Below are 19,751 nucleotides of genomic sequence, written 5' to 3' on the forward strand. Positions count from 1 at the left end.
CAAAAAAAATTAGCCGGACGCGGTGGCGGGCGCCTATAGTCCCAGCTACTCGGGAGGCTGAGGCAGGAGAATAGCATGAACCCGGAAGGCGGAGCTTGCAGTGAGCCGAGATCATGCCACTGCACTCCAGCCTGGGCGATCAAGACTCCATCTCAAAAAAAAAAAAAAAGAAGTAGAAGACAGGAGAGGAGAGGCAAGGTCAGAAAGAACAAAGAAGTGCAGTGCGATTCTACAAGAAAGGGGAAACTGGGCGCGGTGGCTCATGCCTGTAATCCCAGCACTGTGGGAGGCCAAGATGGGTAGATCAAATGAGGTCAGATGCTTGAGACCATTCTGGCCAACATGGTGAAACTCCATGTCTACTAAAAATATAAAAATTAGCTGGGTGTGGTGGGGCATGCCCGTAATCCCAGCTACTCAGGAGGCTGAGGCAGGAGCACTGCTTGAACACGGAAGGCAGAGGTTGCAGTGAGCTGAGATCACACTGTTGCACTCCAGCCTGTGTGACAGCGGAAGACTCCTCAAAACAAAAACAAAAACAAGGAAAGGGGAGTCCTGGAAATCCGTGACAACTCAATGACAGAGATGCTGAATGCCAGAACTGAAGGGGCCTTAGAGATTGGCCAATTCAACAACCACCAACCCATGTCCCAATTTACAGATAAGGAAACTAAAGCTAAAGTCGAGAGGAAAACCACACACACACACACGCACATGCACACGTACACATCACAGAGCAAGCAGGTGATAGAGGCAAGAACCCAGGGCTCCAGACAACCAGTCTCGTCCTCTTACCATTAGACCATCTTGCCAGGCTGGTATTTTCATGCAAAAGCGGCATTTCAGGCAGATCTGGCAGCAGAATGCGGTGGGGAAAGAAAGATTACAGTCCAGAAGACTGTGAAACGAGCCCAGGGGTGAGCTGGCAGGACAGCAGGCTCAAGCAAGATGGAAAGGATGGGCTGAGTGGGAGAACCACCAAGAGTGAAGAAACAGGAGGACTTGCCAGGAAACCATGAGGAAGGGAGTTGTGCAGAGCCAATTCACCGGCCATCTGCAGGCCTGGGGGTTTCCCCTGAGGAGGTCACCAGGCAGTCAGACCCTCACCTGGTGTCAAAGGCAGCAGACAAAAATTAACACAACTAGCCTCTGCTACAAAGCCCCTGTCCCCAGCTCCTCCCTTTGGCCAACCTCTCCACAGATCTGTTTCTTTCTTTTGACATTTTAGGATCTTCAGTTTGCAGCTGATGCATAGATGTATGTGTTTGGATGATCTGGTGTGAAATTAAAACCCAAACCAGAACCTAAGAGCGTGGACTCTTCCAGGTGGAAAAGCAAGCAAGGCTAGAACGAAGGTGGGGATTTTGATTTTTCATGTGAGAAGCAGGGATAGCAGAGCAAAGAGAATGGGAAACTATCTCTCCACCTAGCTCCACCCTGACATGAGGACACAATGGTAATAGGTGGCTGGCAGTTAGGAGGGTCCACTCGAGGAAGGTAACTGTGAGACTGTAGAAGCTGGAATAAAAATTTAGACCAATGGTCAGGCATGGTGACTCACGCCTATAATCCGAGCACTTTGGGAGGCTGCGGTGGGAGGATCACTTATCCCAAGGGTTCGAGACCAGCTTGGGCAACATAGGGAGACCCTATTTTTACAAAAAAAATTTTTTGAAATTAGCCAAGCATGGTGGTGCATGCCTGTAATCCCAGTTACTTGGGAGACCGAGGCAGGAGGATAGCTTGAGACTGGGAAGGAGGATAGCTTGAGACTGGGAATTCAAGGCTTCAGTGAGCTATGAACCCACTACTGCACTCCTGCCTGGGTAACAGAGCAAGACTCAGACAAGAAGGAAGGGAAGGGGAGGGGAGGGGAGGGGAGGAGAGGGAGAAAGAGAAAGAAAGGAGAGAAAGAGAAATGAGAGAGAAAGGAAGGAAGGAGGGAAGGAAGGAGGAAGGAAGGAAGGAAGGAAAGAAAGAAAGAGAGAGAGAGAAATAAAGGAAGGAAGGAAGAAAAAGAGAAAAAAAAAGAACTTAGACCAAGACCACTGGGGCCATTGAGTGCAAGGGCCCACTGAACCTAACCTTACAGCTATGTAAGGAGGCCCAAATGAAACAAGACTGGTAATAGCTAATGTTTATTAAGTCCTTAATCTAGCCACCATGCTAAGTGCTTTACCTGCATTATTTCATTTAATTATCACAACCACCTTATGAGTTAAATACTATTAGAATCCCCATTTTACAAATAAGAACATTAAAGGCCATAGAAGCGAATGGGTTAGCATAAAGCCACAGGGCTAATAGTGTTGGAGCTGTCTGATTTCAAAGACTGTGTTCTTAGTCCCTGAACTGCTCACACCTGTAACCCCAGTCTTTTGGGAGGCCGAGGCAGGAGGATCATTGGAGCCCAGGAGTTTGAGACCAGCCCTGGCAACACAGACAGACCACCGTCTTTACAAAAAATAAACAAAAAATTAGCCGAGTGTGGTGGTATGCACCTGTAGTCCCAGCTACTTGGAAGGCCGAGGTGGGAGGACTGCTTAAGGCTGGGAGGTTGAGGGTACAGTGAACAGTGATCATGCCACTGCACTCCAGCCTGGGCAACAGAGTGAGACTGTCTCAAAAACAAAGAACAAACAACCTCCTCCACGCCATCCACCAAGTACCTGACCCAGAGTTTCTGGTGGAGCCGTTTTTCTCCCCCAACCCATTTCTCAATATCGCTGAGGATATCACTGAAACTCAACACAGGTCATGTAGAAGTTGCTGAAGATCTTGATATTTTTTAGTTAATTGGTCATGAGATTAATACATTCCCTATACCTGAGACTTTGAAGAAATGGGAGAAACTGCAAAGCCAAGTATGTATATTAGGGTTGATAGTACAGTAATTAAGAGCTCAGATTTTATTAGTCGGGCATGGTGGTGTGCGACTGTGGTCCCAGCTACTCAGGAGGCTGAGGAACGCAGATGGATCGAGGTTGGGAGGTCGAGGCTGCAGTGAGCTGTGATCACGCCACTGCACTCCAGCCTGGGTGACAGGAGACCATCTCAAGAAAACAAAACAAAACAAAAACCCTTGGCTGGGCGCAGTGGCTCGTGCCTGTAATCCCAGCACTTTGGGAGGCCGAGGTGGGTGGATCCCCTGAGGTCAGGAGTTCGAGACCAGCCTGACCAACATGGTGAAACCCCATCTCTACTAAAAATACAAAAATTAGCTGGGCGTGGTGGTGCATGCCTATAATCCCAGCAACTCTGGAGGGTGAGGCAGGAGAATCGCTTGAACCTGGAAGATGGTGACTGCAGTGAGCCGAGATCATGCTATTGTACTCCAGCCTGGGCAACAAGAGCAAAACTCCGTCTCAAAAAAAAACCCTCAAACTTTGATGCCTACATCCCAGCTTTGCCAAATTCTTGCTGAGAGCCTGATGAAATCACTTCTTGAAGCCTCTGTTTCCTCCTACATAAAATGAGGCCAATGCCACCTGAGCTGGTGGGGTTACAGTGAGAAGTGAAATGATGCATGTCAGCCCAGAGCACGGTCCTGACACACAGCTACAATCATCATCCTTAGCACCCTCATTGTCACTGTGCCCTGCAGCTATGGCCAAGGACAGCTGCCGTCTGCACCTGGCTATGATGGGATAGAAAGTGAGCTTCCTAATGAGGATGAGTCCCAAACATACAGTATGGCCTCTCCTGTCCCTGTCACTTTGTGGGCCTAGGGATAAGTGGTGCTCCGGGAAAAAGGGGGGTAGATGAAGGTCCCCACAAGGTCAAGACAGGGAGTTGGAATCCATCATTTCACATTTCAAGAGCCCAACAGAATTTTTGAGGAAGGACAAGAGGATGAGCTGTGTCAGCATGTATAGTGGAAAGGGGCTCGGGGATTGTGTTAGGAACACAGCAAGAATCCAACCAGCCTTAGTCTGAGAAGTCCAGAAGTGGAAGGGCTACTACTTACCTTCCTTCCTAACTGGCTTACTATCCCATGCACAGAAACTTCACATTATATCACTAGGAGGCCTCCATAGGCACAGAGTCCTGCAGTGGGATAGGGAACGAGAAGATGCCAAAGAAACCCAAGACATTCTCTTTCTGGAAAAGATTCACTAGGATGCAATTTATCAGCACATGTCAGTTACCACCAGGATTTCCTTGCTTATCTAAAGGCCAGTTATCAAGTGTCCTTCAGTCCCCTGGAAGCTAACCAAAAACCAGAACGAGGGACCAAAGGCCTCGTGATACCCCTTCTGGAGCAGTCAGAGGACTAAGAAGCCCATGCACTAAAGGTGACATACCTTAGCTGCAAGAGAGTCCCTAAAACCCTCACTCACTGACTGCCTTGTTTCCCCTTAGACACAGTTTTAAATAATGTGGCTGATTTATCAGTCCCTTGCACATCGAGAGTCATAAACTTGAAGTGGCCAGGGAGGGCTGCTAGGGGCTGGTGCACTGAAGAGCGACGGTTGCAGCCTGACCACAAGTGAGACAAGACCAACTCTGAACAGCAATGCAGCACAGGGTGCAACCCCATGCAGGTCAAACAGCTTTCCGCACCTTCCTACATCAGAGGGCACCACTTCTCTGACATGAGACCTGGTCACAAATATTTTGGCTCTCTTGGGATGGCATGGGATGTTAGGAATGGCCACAGGACGTGCTTTGGCTTATGACACATGAACAGAAATAACGAGAGTCACTCCTGGGCAGAAGCTCTCAAAGCTAGCAGGTGATTCATCCGGCTTTCTTCCCGCTCCACCATGGTGAACAGCAACACTTCCTGATAATGGCAGCTCTACCAGCCTGGATCCTAGAGTGAGGATAAAAATGATGCACAGCGGAGCCTGCAGCCAATCAAAGAGCACGAGTGGCATGGGCAAGAAATAAACTTTTGTTGTTTTTGGAGTTGCCTGTTACCACCAAACAACCTAGTCTATCCTGATTGGAACATCCTAAAAGGTTGAATGAGGTCAGCTCACTTTGATTAAAAAGTGTGTGTGTTATCTTTTTGGTAGAACTACCATTCAAAATAATCAATATTATATTTTGCGCCTCTAGGATAATTTTCAATTATATGGAAAATTCACATACTCCAGTGTTTGCTGGATAAATGAGTGATTACCAGAACATGAATTGAATGAAAGAAAGGGATCTAGTTTCTGAAACACTCCCTTCACTAGGGAGGCTCCAGGTCTCTTGTTCACGGTTTTGTAAAAGTTCCTTGTGTTATTTATGGAGCTAAGGTAGAAGCTGGGTCTCACGTGCTACTGCCAGAACCGGCCTCTCAGCATTTGTGGAACCAGCACAAGGGTGGCGTATGCTCAGGATTGGCCTACAGTTGGTTCTGCAAGTGCTGAGGGGCTCTGGTGCCCATGTGGTAGATCAAAGACCCCATTATATATGTGTCTATGCTCTTAGAGAAGGAAATCTATGGGCTGGGCGTGGTGACTCATGTCTGTAATCCCAGCACTTTGGGAGGCCGAGGCAGGTGGATCATCTGAGGTCAGGGGATTGTGACCAGCCTGACCAATATGATGAAACCCCATCTCTACTAAAAAAATACAAAAATTAGCTGGGCGTGGTGGCATGCACTTGTAGTCCCAGCTACTCAGAAGGCGGAGACAGGAGAATTGCTTGAACCTGGGAGGCGAAGGTTGCAGCAAGCTGAGATCATGCCACTGCACTCCAGCCTGGGTGACAGAGTGAGACTGTGTCTCAAAAAAAAAAAAAGACAGAAATCTATGATGTGTTCTTGAGTAAAAGAGCAAGCCAACAAATTCTTCAGAATATATGGTCTTTTTAAGCATACATGGCACATTTACAACATTGATCTCACACTAGGCCAACTACCAAGTTTCAATAAATTTTGAAGGATGGAAACCATATGGGTCATTTTCTCTGACCACAAAGCAATCAAGCTAGAAAAGAAAAATTATAACTAGAAAAAAATCTCATGTTTGGAAGGTAGGAAATATACTTTCAAGGAACCCATGGGTTATACATCCTCTCACTTAATCCCCCTAACTATTCATAATGCAGATCCTCATTTTAGAAACACAGGAGCTGAGATAAGAAAGAGAATACCATTTGCTCAAATTTACCCAGTTGGCAGTGGTGGAGCCAGGACTCAAAACCAGGCTCTGTAACTCTAGAGCCCAGGGCTTTAATGACACCCTGCTTACGCCATGTCTCATGGGAATTCACAGATCCTCCCCCATAGCCTCAACGATCTGCTGTTTCACCTCTTAAAATGGCCAGCCATTGACAGGTGGAGACCTAGGCCCAGTTTGCTCTGGTGGCCCTGACCATGGGCCATTGTGTAGAGATGCATTTCCCTTTTGCTCTTGCCTACTTGGACTGAGGCACGAAGTCTTGAGTAGTGTAGAGGGGAGTTTCAGTCTGATGCCCCCAAATAGCTTTGAACTGGATCCCTAATAAGACTTCCTTCCTTTTAAAGTTTTTTTCCCACATGGGTCCAAGTAGTAAGCGAACACAGAAGAAAGACAGAAGGAAGTCAATTCCAGATGGCTCTCCATCTTGCTCTACTGCACATTAAACAGAAAATTCCAACATAACATTAAGCAAACAAGAGTATTAATATCATTCACATTATAAATGGAACAGAATGGAAATTCAGTCTGTATCTGACTTAAATTTGGGGCGAGGTCCTCAGAGCCAGATAACAGACAATAAAAGCACCCTGATTCTGAGCGAGTTGGAGGTTTATAATATTTGAGGCAAGAAAAATGACCAAGGTACTCCTAGGCCTCTCTGGGAGTTTCCTTCTGGGTTTTTAAATTTTATTTATTTAAAATGTTTCTCTTTCTTTTTTTCTTTCCTTTTCTTTTCTTTCTTTTTCTCTTTCTCTCTCTTTCCCTCCCTCCCTCCCTCCCTCTCTCTCTCTCTCTTTCTTTCTTTCTTTTTTAAGACAGAGTCTTGCTCTGTCGCCCAGGCTGGAGTGCAATGGCACGATCTTGACTCACTACAACCTCCGCTTCCTGGGTTCAAGTGATTCTCCTGCCTCAGCCTCCAGAGTAGCTGGGATTACAGGCGCCTGCCACCACACCAGGCTAATTTTTCTTATTTTTAATAGAGATGGGGTTTTGCCATGCTGGCCAGGTGGTCTCGAACTACTGGCCTTAAGTGATCTGCCCACCTTGGCCTCCCAAAGCGCTGGGATTATAGTTATAAGCCACCGCGCCCAGCCTTCTTTTTTTTTAAGATGGGGTCTGGCTGTACTGCCCAGGCTGCAGCTAAGTTTTAACTGACCAAACTACTTCTCTGTTGTGGCAAAGGACTGTGCAAATGGCCATTTAACACTGTTGTCGAGTCATCTTCACCATCTCCACATGCTTGTGTTGTTTCCTATCAAGATACACTTTTAGCAAAACCCCCAAAGAATCCAGAGCTTCTGAGGTACCTCTTTGTACCTCAGTTTTTCTCCCTGTGTTGTGAGAGCCATGCTGTCTGCCTCTCTGTGGGCTCACAAGTATAACTTACTACTGTAAGTATAAGTAGCACTATGTTCCATACAATGAGAAGACTTGGAAATAAACAGAAAATGTGATCACGGCTCATACCCTAGAAATTTACATAAATTTCTTCAACAAGTGACCCTGGGGAGGGAGAGGGCTACGAGGTAGGAAGAGATGGTGTTGGGCTGGGCTAGAGTCTCTGAAGGTAGGGATTTTCACTCTATCCTTTGGCTTCATCTCTTCTACTGAAGCAGCAGCACTGACCGGAGGTGAGGGAATGAGCTCGCTGGACTGAGTCTTCTCATCCAGGCCTCACAGTGCTCAGCCCGGGGCCTGGGTCTCCCCCAGTCCCACTCTACCACTTGTTCCCCACTCCATCAAGGCCCCAGAAAGTCTGTTTGTCAATCAGCAAGTGATCCCAGTCCCAAAGTGATTTTAAGATCAAAGTACCCAGTTATCCAAGCAGCAGTGTGATTACACCTTTCAATCTGTGAAAAGGGGTCACGTTGATCACTTTCTGATAGGCGCTCATGGGTGCCCTTGGGTAGCTCCCAAATGAAAACTTGGCTGAAGTGACTTTACAAACGGCCAGTTGTGCCTACAAGCTGGACAGATGGTGGGGGGCCCCTGGGGTGAGCGACGGTCCAATGCCTTCAATAAGGTTGTTCCATTGATCATAGTCTTCTTTCAGGTCTGAATAGGAAAAAAACAGGAACACTAGGCAAATCATTGTGAGGTTTGGTCAAAGAGTAGCTAACATGCATTGAGGGGGTCATCCTAGAGAGAGGAGCCCTGGGATACCAAAAGGACTGATTTTGGTGGGGTTGTGTAGTGGTGGTGGTAAGGATAACTATGATTTATTCAGTGCCTTTATAAATCACTTACATAATCCATAACAATTCAATAACAATAACAGAGGGTAACATTTATTGATGGAGAATTCATTCTAGGGATTGTACTAAATGCTTTACATTCATAGTTTCATTTAATTTTCACCATATCCCTATGAACTAATGATTACTACTAGTCTTATCATATAATTCAGGAAACTGAGGCTCAGGGAAGCTACCTGAGTTGTCCAAGGTCATTACAGCTGTTAAGTGGTAGAGACAGAATTCAAATCCAGGTCAGAGATGAATGGGCATGGTGGCTTATGCCTATAACCATAGTGCTTTGGGAGGCTGAGGCAGGAGGATCACTTGAGGCTAGGAACTCCTAGACCAGCCTGGACAACATAACAAGACCTCAACTCTACAAAAAAATAAAGAAATTAGCTAGGTATGGTGGTGTGTGCTTGAAGTCCTACCTACTCAGGAGGCCAAGATGGGAGGATTGCTTGAGGCAAGGAGTTGGAGGCGGCAGTGAGCTGTGATAACGCCCCTGCACTCCAACCTGGGCAACAGCAAGACCACGTCTCGAAAAAAAAAAAAAAAGGCAGAGAAAATGAAAAGTCTAGTTCCAGGCTCAAGGAAGTTACTACGCAAAAAGCAGTGTCTGACAGCTCAGCCTGTGGGTGCAAATCCAGGACCACTTCAGTGAAGGGCAGGAGCAAGAGGACAGCAACATCATGGAGCAGCGTAACCCCAGGAATGACTCAAGAGGGGGCCCCGAGCTCACAGCCGATAGGGGTAACTACACAGCAAGAACAGGCACAAAGGGTCCAAGCCCTCAGGCTGAGGGAGCAGGGCAAGCTGAGCAGGTGAATGGTGGCCTTCCTCAAAACAGACTCTGGGACAGAAGGCAGGGATCACTCTCATGCATTTTTGGATTCCCAGCACCCTGCCAGGAACCTGGCATGTCATAGGTCCTAACATATAAACGCTACATAGTCATTAATTCAAAAAACAATAAGCACATCCATTATGTGCCACACTCTGTTCTTTGAGCTAAAAATATATCCACAAACAAAACAGATGGAAACTGCTGTCCTCACAGAGCTCATCATCTAGCAGGCAGAGACAAACAACAAACATAGTAAATTATGTAGGACGTGAAAAGGGGAGGGGTGCCATGGAAAAAAAATAGAGCCCGCTAAGAGAAGCGCTGGTGGTAGCTGGGGGTTGGGGTGAAGGGAGGAAGGAAGGGCCCAATGTTTTTTTTTTTCTTTGAGACAGAGTCTTGCTCTGTCACCAGGCTGGAGTGCAGTGGCTCAATCTCGGTTCACCGCAACCTCCGCCTCCCAGGTTCAAGTGATTCTCCTGCCTCAGCCTCCCCAGCCCAAGTAGCTGGGACTACAAGCATGTGCCACCATGCCCCGCTAATTTTTGTATTTTTAGTAGAGATGAGGTTTCACCATGTTGGCCAGGATGGTCTCGATCTCTTGACCTTGTGATCCTCCTGCCTTGGTCTCCCAAAGTGTCGGGATTACAGGTTTGAGCCACAGTGCCCGGCTGGCCCAATATTTTAAAAAGGGTGGTCAGGGTGGGCCTCACTGAGAAGGTGAGATTTGAGGCAAGGCTTGAAGGAAGTGGGAGTGGGCCATGAGACTATCTGAGAGGAATGTTCTAGACAAAGGGAGCAGCAGTACAAAGGTCCTGAGGCAGCAGCGTGCCTAGTGCGTTCCAGGTTCATGTGGTGAGAGTGAAGTGAGCCAAGGGAAGACCAGCAGGCGAGGAGGCCAGGAGGGACTGGAGGGCCACATGACATATACCTGGCAGGATAATCGAGTCTGGCTTTGGCTTTTAAGGAGACTGGGAGCCACTCGAGAATTCAAAGCAGAGGAGTGAGAAGATCTCACTAAATTCCTAAAAGGATCACTCTGGCTGCTCTATGAAGAAAAGACTCTTTAGTGCTCGCTCTAGCAGCACATATACTAAAACTGGAATAACACAGAGATGAGCACGGCCCTTGCACAAGGATAACATGCAAATTCGTTATGCATTCCGTCTTTTTCAAAGAGAAATAAATAAATAATAATACCATGATTGAGGAAGCCAAAATAATAAATAAATAAAATGACTCTTCAGTAAAGTTTCAGGATACCAAGCTGGTGTATAAAAATCAGTGGTGGTGATTTTTCTGGGTGCACTGGCTCATGCCTGTTAACACCAGCACTTTGGGAGGCTGAAGCAGGAGGATCGCCTGAGCCCAGGAGTTTGAGACCAGCCCAGGCAATAAAGTGAGACACTGTCTCTGTAAAAAACTAACGAGGAAACAAACAAAAATATCAGTAGCATTTCTATACACCAGTAACAATCAAGCTGAGAACCCAATCATGAATTCAATCCCATTTGTAATGGCCACAAAAAACAAACACACACACACACACACACACAAAAACCTAGGAATACCTTTAACCAAGGAGGTGAAAGATCTCTACAAAGAGAGCTACAAAATACTGATTAAAGAAATTGTAGATGACACAAATAAATGGAAAAAACATCCTACACTCATGGAATGGAAGAATCAATGTTGTTAAAAATGACCATAATGCTCAAAGCAATTTACAGATTCAGCGCAATTCCTATTAAACTACCAATGTCATTTTTTACAGAATTAGAAAAAAAGTCCTCAAATTCATATGGAACCAAAAAAGAGCCTGTCAAAGCAATCCTAAGCAAAAAGAACAAAGCTGGAAGCATCACATGACCCAACTTCAAATTATACTACAAGGTTATAGTAACCAAAACAGCATGGTACTTGTATAAACACAGAAAAATAGATAAATGAAACAGAATAGAGAACCCAGAAATAAACGCCCCATACCTACAACCAACTGATCTTTGTCAAAGTCAACAAAAATATATACATGGGGAAAAGATACCCTATTTAACAAATGGTGCTAGAAAAATTGGATCGCCATATGAAGAAGAATGAAATGGGACCCATATCTTTCAGCATATATAAAAATTAACTCAAGATGGATTAAAGACTTAAACATAAGACTTGAAACTATAAAAATCCTAGAAGAAAAATTCTTCTGGACATTGGCTCAGGTAAAGAATTTGTCCTTAAAAGCAAATGCAACAAAACCAAAAACAGACAAATGAGACTTAATTAAACTAAAAAGCTTCTGTACCACAAAAGAAACAATCAACAGAGTAAACAGACAACCTACAGAATGGAAGAAAATATTTCCGAACTATATATCCAACAAAGGGCTAATATCCAAAATCTATAAGGAAAGGCTGGGTACGATGGCTCACGCCTGTAACCCCAGCACTTTGGGAGGCCAAGGCTGGTGGATCACTTGAGGTCAGGAGTTCAAGACCAGTCTGGCCAACATGGGGAAACTCTGTCTCTATTAAAAATACAAAAAAATTAGCCAGGCATGGTGGTGGGCACCTGTAATCCCAGCTACTCAGCAGGTTAAGGGAGGAGAGTCACTTGAACCTGGGGAGCAGAGGTCACAGTAAGCCGAGATCACACCACTGCACTCCAGCCTGGGTGGCAGAGCAAGACTTCGTCCCAAAAAAAAATCTACAAGGAACTCAAATAACTCAACAAGAAAAAAAAAACCACATAATCCCATTAAAAAGTAGGTGTTCTGCAGAAACTGGACTCAAAAAAAGAAAAAAGTGAACAAAGGACATGAATAGACATTTTTTTCAAAAGAAGACATACAAGTTTCCCACAAACATATAAAAAAAAAGTTCAACATCACTAATCATCAGAGAAATGCAAATTAAAACCACAATGAGATACTACACCAGTCAGAATGGCCATTATTAAAAAGTCCAGAAACAATAAATGTTGGTGAGGATGTGGAGAAAAGGGAACGCTTATGCACTGTTGGTAGGAATGTAAATTAGTACAACGTCCATGGAAAACGGTATGGAGATTCCTCAGAGAACTAAAAATAGAACTACCATTTGATCCAGCAATCCCACTACTGGCTATCTACCCAAAGGGAAAGAAATCATTACACCAAAAAGACACCTGCACGTGTATGTTTATCACAGCACTAGTGACAGCAGCAAAGATATGGAATCATCCTAAGTGCCCATCAACAGAAAATCTGATAAAGAAAATCTGGTGTACCGATATACCATGGGATACGACTCAGTTATAAAAAAAAGAATGAAATCACATTTTGCAGAAACGCAGGCCATTATCCCAGGTGAAATAACTCAGAAACAGAAAGTCAAATACCGAATGTTGTCACTTATAAGTGGGAGCTAAACGATGAGTACACACGGACATACAGAGCAGAAAAATAAGACACTGGAGACTCCAAAAGGTGGGCAGGTAGGAGGGGGCGAGGGCCGAAAAATTACCTACTGGGTACAATATTCACTATTCGGGTGATGGGTACACTAAAAGCCCAGACTTCACCACGTGCAATACAGCCATGTAAGAAAATTGCACTTGTACCCCCTACATTTATACAAATAAAAAAAAGACTGTGAGGGGGAGGGACTGGCAAGGGTGGCAGTGAGGAGACCAGTTAGGAAACCACTGCACTAATTTGGATGAGAGATGATTTGGACAGGATGGTAGCTGTGGGGTGGTGAAGACTTAGACCTGAGTAGAAGGATGGAGCTACTATTAATGAAGAAGGGAAAGAGTGCAGTTGAAATTGTTTTTTTTTTGTTACTTCTATTAGATGACTAAGTAGAGATGGGGAGCAGTGGCAGAGGGAGTACCCAGCATGGAGGTGGCATGGAAAGCCATGAGAAGAGGTCCAGGCACTGGGCCCTGCAAGCAGCACAGCTGATGGAAAATACCCAAACATGGAGATAGGAGAAAGTCCACAGTGTGGATCTCCAAAGTGAAGATGGAGTTTTCCCAGAGGAGGGGGCCATCAACTGCATCAGAAGCTGCAGAGAGTTCCAGAGGATGGGGAATGAGAACTATTGGAGCTAGCGTTGTGAAGGTCATTGGGGACCCTGACAATAGCGGTTTTGATGGAGCACTGTGATGCAAGCCTGGAGTGGGTTAAGAGGGAATGGGAAGAGTGGAATTAGAAAAAGCAAAGGCAGACGTTCTTTTGAGTTTTGCTGTGATGGGGAACAGGGAGATGGGTGGCAAGTGCAGGGGATATTGAGGTCAAGAGAAAATTATTTTTTTCTGTGAGAAACTTCAGCATGAAATGAACCACGAGACAGGGAAAAATTGATGATCTAAAGTAAAGAGGGGCTGGGCATGGTGGCTCACGCCTATAATCCCAGCACTTTGGGTGGCCGAGGTGGGTGGATGACTTGAGGTCAGTAGTTTGAGTCCAGGCTGGCCAACATGGCAAAACTCCATCTCTACTAAAAGTGCAAAAACTAGCTGGGCATGGTGGCAGGTGACTGTAATCCTAGCTACTCGGGAGGTTGAGGCAGGATAATCGCTTGAACCTGGGAACAGAGGTTGCAGTGTGCTGAGATGGCGGCTACTGCCTTCCAGCCTGGGCGACAGAGTGAAACTCTGTCCCAGATAAATAAATAAATAAATAAAATAAAGAGGGAAGAATCACTGGCGCAATCATGTTGAGCAGACAGAAGAGGATGGAATCTCGTGTTGGGGGGTTGGCCTTCATTAGGCAACTGAGGTGGGAACTCTAGAAACCGAAGGGAAAGCTGATTATACACAGGAAGGAGGGGAGAGGTGGTGTTGGGAGTCTGAGGAAGTGCTGGGTGCTTCCATTTTCTCGGTGAAGTGGGAGGCAAAGTTAACTGAGAGACAGGATAAGGGAAGAGGTGTGAGAGGTTTGAGGAGAAAGAAGGTGTGAAATAGTCTTCCAGGAGAGTGGGAGAGGAAAATAGGTGCAGACAGGAGCTGCATGGAGTTAACACGAAGGAAGCACCAGTCTTCATAGAAGATCATATCCCCAGAGCAGCCAAACTAGTGCTCTCAGAAGGATTTTTTTCAGAGTGAGAGGTTCAGCTGAGCCACTTATAGCCTATTTTAGTTTCCCATGTGACAATGTACTATGTGGCTACTAAAAGCTTTTCTCTCTTTGTAAAGCTAATTAGCCCAAGCCCAGACGCTTGGCCTTTTTCTTTTCTTTTGAGACAGGGTTTCACTGTGTTACCCAGGGTGGAGTACAGTGGCACAATCACAGTTTACTGCAGCTTCAATCTCCTAGGCTCAAGCAATCCTCCTGCCTCAGCCTCCTAAAATGCTGGGATTATAGACATGAGCCACTGCGCCCGACTTTTTCAAACTGCCTTATCTCTTATCACCCAGATTAGTGCAAGAACCTCCTACCTAAAAGCTCCCTGCCTCTCACCTTGCCCCATCCTCCACAATGCACCAGACTGCGAGCACAAGTCTAATCACGACATTCACCTGCTTAAAACCCACCAGGGGCTCCTGACGGCCTGTGGAATAACATTCAAACTCACTTCAGCAAATCCGAAGTGGGCATCTTCGTCTGGCTTCTGCCCACTTCTTTATCTTTGTCTTTCAACAATTCACTCTCCTGAGCTCCAGATACACTAAGCACAGTTTCCCAATCCTGACCAGGCCCACTCAAGCATTTGTGCCTTCTGTCCAGAAGACCTTCGCCCTTTCCTGCCTGTGAACCCTCTGCTAAGATTAAAGGCAAGCATTGTGTTGTCAAGGAAGCCTCCTTTCCTAGCTGTTCTTCCACTCCTGTCAAAGTTAGGCGACTGTCCTCCATGTGGACAGTCTAAAGACTGAGTGCCTACTGTGGCCATGGAACTTATCACTCAGAGTCACCGCCGGCATAGTGAAGTGACTAAGGGCATGGGCCTTGGAACTGGCCAGTTTAGGTTACATATTGGCTTTGCCACTTGATAACCAGATAAGCTTGAAGAAATTATTTAATTTCCTATGCTTCGGTATCCTCCCCTGTAAAATGGAGTCAAAAATAAAGGTATCTTCTGGAAAGGGCTATCTCTAGAATTACCACAATAAAGTAGGAGCAGAAGGCCTGGCATAAAGTAAGTCCTCAACAATCTTCCTTCAGTCTAAGTGCCTCCTACCCCATTTCCATGTCTGCTGGTCTCTAACAGTGAGTATCTTAGCTCAACGGGTATTGCTTTTAAAGGGAGCACAATCGTGCCATGGTGGGCTTCCTATCATCTTTCATCTTAAGCTTTTATAATGACATGGTGCCTATGAAGAGACAGGGAAAGAGGGCTGAGGACCAGGCAGTCAGGCACCATCAAAGTCTTGAGACATGGGTCCATTCCCTACTTGCCAGGTGATAAGAATGATGCCCTAAATCTCTTATTGACCCTAAGGTCGCTGAGGCAGGAGAATTGCCGGAGAAGCACTTGAAGCCAGGAGGTTGAGATTGCAGTGAGCTGAGATTGCACCACTGCACTCCAGCCTGAGCAACAGAGTGAGACTCCATCTCAAACAAAACAAAACAGAGCACAGAAGTGACTGTCCAGGACAGCACTGGTCAGACCACATCTAACACATTATAGTCAAGTCAGGGCACCACAGTTTATCTATTTATTTTATGGAGATGGTATCACTCTATTGCCCAGGCTGGAGTACAATGGCACGATCTTGGCTCACTGCAGTCTTGACCTCCCAGGCTCAAGTGATCCTTCCACCCCAGCCTCCCGAGTAGCTGGGACTATAGGCACATGCCACCACACCTGGCTAATTTTATTTATTTTTTTGTTGAGACGGGGTCTCACTATGTTGCCCAGGCTGGTCTCAAACCCGTGGCCTCAAGCGATCCTCCCATCTCAGCCTCCCAAAGTAGCTGGGATTACAGATGTGAGCTAACACGCCCAGCCAGGGCACCACACTTCAGAAGGAGCACCAAAAAACAGTGACTCCAAAGGAAGGGGATAACAAATAGCAACACGGGGAACTGAGCAGGGAAAGGTGGAGGTACCACGAACATTTAGCTTAACAAACAGAACACAGGCCGGGCGCGGTGGCTCAAGCCTGTAATCCCAGCACTTTGGGAGGCTGAGACGGGTGGATCACAAGGTCAGGAGATCGAGACCATCCTGGCTAATCCGGTGAAACCCCGTCTCTACTAAAAAATACAAAAAAACTAGCCGGGCGAGGTGGCGGGCGCCTGTAGTCCCAGCTACTCGGGAGGCTGAGGCAGGAGAATGGCGTGAACCCGGGAGGCGGAGCTTGCAGTGAGCTGAGATCCGGCCACTGCACTCCAGCCTGGGCGACAGAGTGAGACTCCGTCTCAAAAAAAAAAATAAAATAAAATAAAAACAAACAGAACACTCAGAGAGGACCAGCATAGGTGACTTCAAATATCTAGGGAACTGCCAGGTGCCATCTTAGGCTTCTCTGGGTAGCTCTTGAGGGGTTAATCTGGGCAAGTAGAGTGGGGTTACAAAGTGGGAGATCTTGCTCTTATGTTAAAGGCAAACCTTCGAAATTCAGGCAAGCCTGGTTCCTTTCTCGTGGAAACTGCCCTGCACACAGCACCTGCTAAGGGATCAGAAAAGGACCTCTGATGCAGAGAGCATTGGAGCCTTGCTGGGACAGGGCTACAGTGTCTTCTGGCAGGCAAAGAGGAGCTGATACAATCAAATTGCCTCTCTTGAGAATCTATTCAAAGAAATTAAAAAAAAAAAAAATACGGCAGTGAGCAGTGGGAGCTGAAGATGAAAAGATGCCACAAGCTAGAGGGAACACACTCTAAGTGGTTCAAGCTATGAGGAAGTTGAAACGGAATAAACAGCTGCTATCAGTGAGAAAAACCACAGAGCAGAAAAAAAAATGCATAATGGAACAAAGAAAAAGAGATGTCATGAGAGGAAAACACAGAGAGACTGACCCCATGAGACAGATGGAAAGAAAAGTCAGTCCTGCTAGCCACCCTGATTTCTATAACTGCGCTCCCACCCAGTCCAGGTGCAGTCTCATAAACAAACTCCCCTTTTTTTCTCAAGCTGAGTTTGTGAGCCTCTAGTCTTTGTAACCAATAAAGCTTAGTAAGAGGATGCCTCCTGGCCGGGCGCGGTGGCTCAAGCCTGTAATCCCAGCACTTTGGGAGGCCGAGGCGGGTGGATCACGAGGTCAGGAGATCGAGACCATCCTGGCTAACATGGTGAAACCCCGTCTCTACTAAAAATACAAAAAACTAGCCGGGCGTGGTGGCGGGCGACTGTAGTCCCAGCTACTCGGAGGCTGAGGCAGGAGAATGGCGTGAACCTGGGAGGCGGAGCTTGCAGTGAGCCGAGATCGCGCCACTGCACTCCAGCCTGGGTGACACAGCGCGAGACTCCGTCTCAAAAAAAAAAAAAAAAAAAAAAAAAGAGGATGCCTCCTCTGGGTGGAAGCTGGACCACGGACCTCTGCAGGTCTGGCCCTTTAGCTGCTCTGTGACTGATGACATTATTCATAGTCCTTCCATGCTTTGTTTCTTTAAAACACTTCCATAAATTTAGCCCGTCATCCTCATAAGCTCCCCTACAATGCAGATAAGGTGGGTAATAATGAGTCCGGGTAAGGAGAGAGGTGGTGGAGTAGAGAGAGGTGAATACTCCATTTATAGGGAGGAAACCAAGGTTCAGAGAGGTTAAATGACTAGGCCAAAGTCATTCTGCAAGCAAGATAGTCAGAATCTCCAAACTTTCAGTTAAGTATTTTTTCTTATTTATTTGTTTAATTATTTATTTATTTAGAGACAGGGTCTTGCTCTGTTGCTCAGGCTGGAGTTCAGTGGTGCGACCATGGCTCACTGCAGCCTAGACCTCCTGGGCTTAACCCATCCTCCCACCATAGCCTCTTGAGTAGCTGGGACTATAGGTGTGTGCCACCACACCCAGCTAATTTGTTTGTTTGTTTGTTTGTTTGGTAAAGATAGAGTCTCACTATGTTGCTCAGACTGACCTCGAACTCCTGGCCCCAAGCCATCCTCCCACCTCAACCCCCAAAAGTGCTAGGCATGAGCCACTGCAACTGGCCTTGTTTTTTCTGTAATTCTATGTAACTCTCTCCTTCACTCAGGTTTTCCACTTGCCATAAATCTCCTTCCCAGATCCCAGACATGTCAGAGATTTCACTCTGCTGCAAGGAAATCTAAGGGACCCCACGGTTGCCCCAAAAGCCCCAGTTTTCTCCTTACCGAGGTGCTTCTGCAGGAAGGCCAACATGGCCCGCACCATAACCTCCTGCCCTTCATAGGGGTCCAGGCTCCCACGGGTTTGAGTGGAGAAGAATTTACCAATCAAGTTGCCAGTCACAAAAGCAAAGTCAGTTTGACTCCGATGAACAGAACCACTAGGGGAAAAGAAAAACAACTGGCAGGGGTCTGGCGGCGAGGGCATACAGATGTGTGTTAGGCACCTACTATGTGCAAGGTGCTTTTCATGCATTATCACACTTTATTTTCACAGCAACCTTGTAAGGGAAGTATTTTCCCCCTCGACAGAATCCAAGGAAAGAAATAATCTGCTTAGGGTCAGGTCATACAAGTAGTTGGGGGTGGAGTTAGTATTTGAAGCCAGATGTGCCTGGCTTCAAAGGTAGCTTGACCCCTAGACTACAATGCCTGGCAGTGCAGGAAAAAGGCTGAGCTAGCGGGAGCGGAGACAGAAGCAAGGAGGTGGGGTCTGTGGCACGTGGCTTCTCTATGTTACTATAATCTATTAGCTGTGGCTTTTGCCCGGTGAATTTCAAACCATTCACAAAACAAATTAAGTTATTCTTCAGAACTGTCCCACAGAGTGAAGAGGGAAAAGGAATTACTTGCTTTTATTTAAACAATCAGAAAAGTAAGAGTAAGTGCTTTGTAAAAGGGGGTTCCTGGGTTAGAACTTAAGTCCTTTGGCACTAGATACATTTAATTTGCAGGTAAAATCCTCACTAGGTTAATTTTGGGCTAAATTATTCATAACTGAATTCACTAGTAAATTCAGTGAGAGAAAGAGAATTTAAATGCTAAAGTATTTGTCTGATATCACAGAAAAACTAACTTTAAAAAATGCATTAGTTAAGGCACACAAAAAGGTATATAGAATAATATATGGGATACTTGAGTATCCAGCATTTGGTTGAATAAATGATACCTTGCCAGGCGTTAAGTCCCCTGAGTGACCCCTTCCCAACTGGCCTCACCTCCCTTCCCTCCTGGTCACAATTATCCTGAATGTGACCTGGGGAAGCATTCAGGCAGTGTCCACTGCCATGAAACCTAACGGAAGGAGGAGGGGTGGCCCTAGGAAAGAGGGCCGGGACCAAGATGAGCAAGGGAAGAAGTCACCAGCCATGCGGCCCCAGTGCTCAAGGGCTCTAGATTTGGCATTTCAACTACCCAGTGACTCCAAAGGTCCACGGCATGCAGTCACTTGTCATTCTGCTGAAATAGGAACCAGATGGATCCCTGAATCCTGTGTGCTGCTGGGCTCAACTGCAGGGCAGGAGCAGTCCGTGAGATCTCAGCCC

General features: G+C 46.2%; 1 protein-coding gene and 1 non-coding gene across 14 annotated transcripts in view; one reads left to right on the forward strand and one right to left on the reverse strand.

The window, feature by feature from the left end:
- The window catches only part of PAFAH2 (platelet activating factor acetylhydrolase 2), a 75,026-nt gene that overhangs the window by 26,559 nt on the left and 28,716 nt on the right, over window positions 1-19,751 (reverse strand). For 7 of the 13 annotated variants that reach the window (XR_002521755.2, XR_001902293.3, XR_001902289.3 and 4 more), the window contains exon 11: window positions 18,433-18,587. Coding sequence is in view for 6 of the 13 variants with exons in the window: in XM_017958477.3 (XP_017813966.1) it covers window positions 8,156-8,174; window positions 16,730-16,910; window positions 18,433-18,587 (355 nt within the window). In the remaining 7 variants the exon portion in view is untranslated. Of the gene's footprint in view, window positions 1-7,580; window positions 8,199-16,729; window positions 16,911-18,432; window positions 18,588-19,751 lie in introns of those variants that run through there. The other 6 variants (XM_017958477.3, XM_017958476.3, XM_017958473.3 and 3 more) reach the window with 3 other exon arrangements.
- On the forward strand, window positions 10,270-10,373 carry LOC116272037. Its single transcript, XR_004180768.1, has one exon. It is a non-coding gene; the product is annotated as a U6 spliceosomal RNA (small nuclear RNA).

Source organism: Papio anubis, chromosome 1 (assembly GCF_008728515.1).
Source record: "Papio anubis isolate 15944 chromosome 1, Panubis1.0, whole genome shotgun sequence".
NCBI lineage: Eukaryota > Metazoa > Chordata > Mammalia > Primates > Cercopithecidae > Papio > Papio anubis.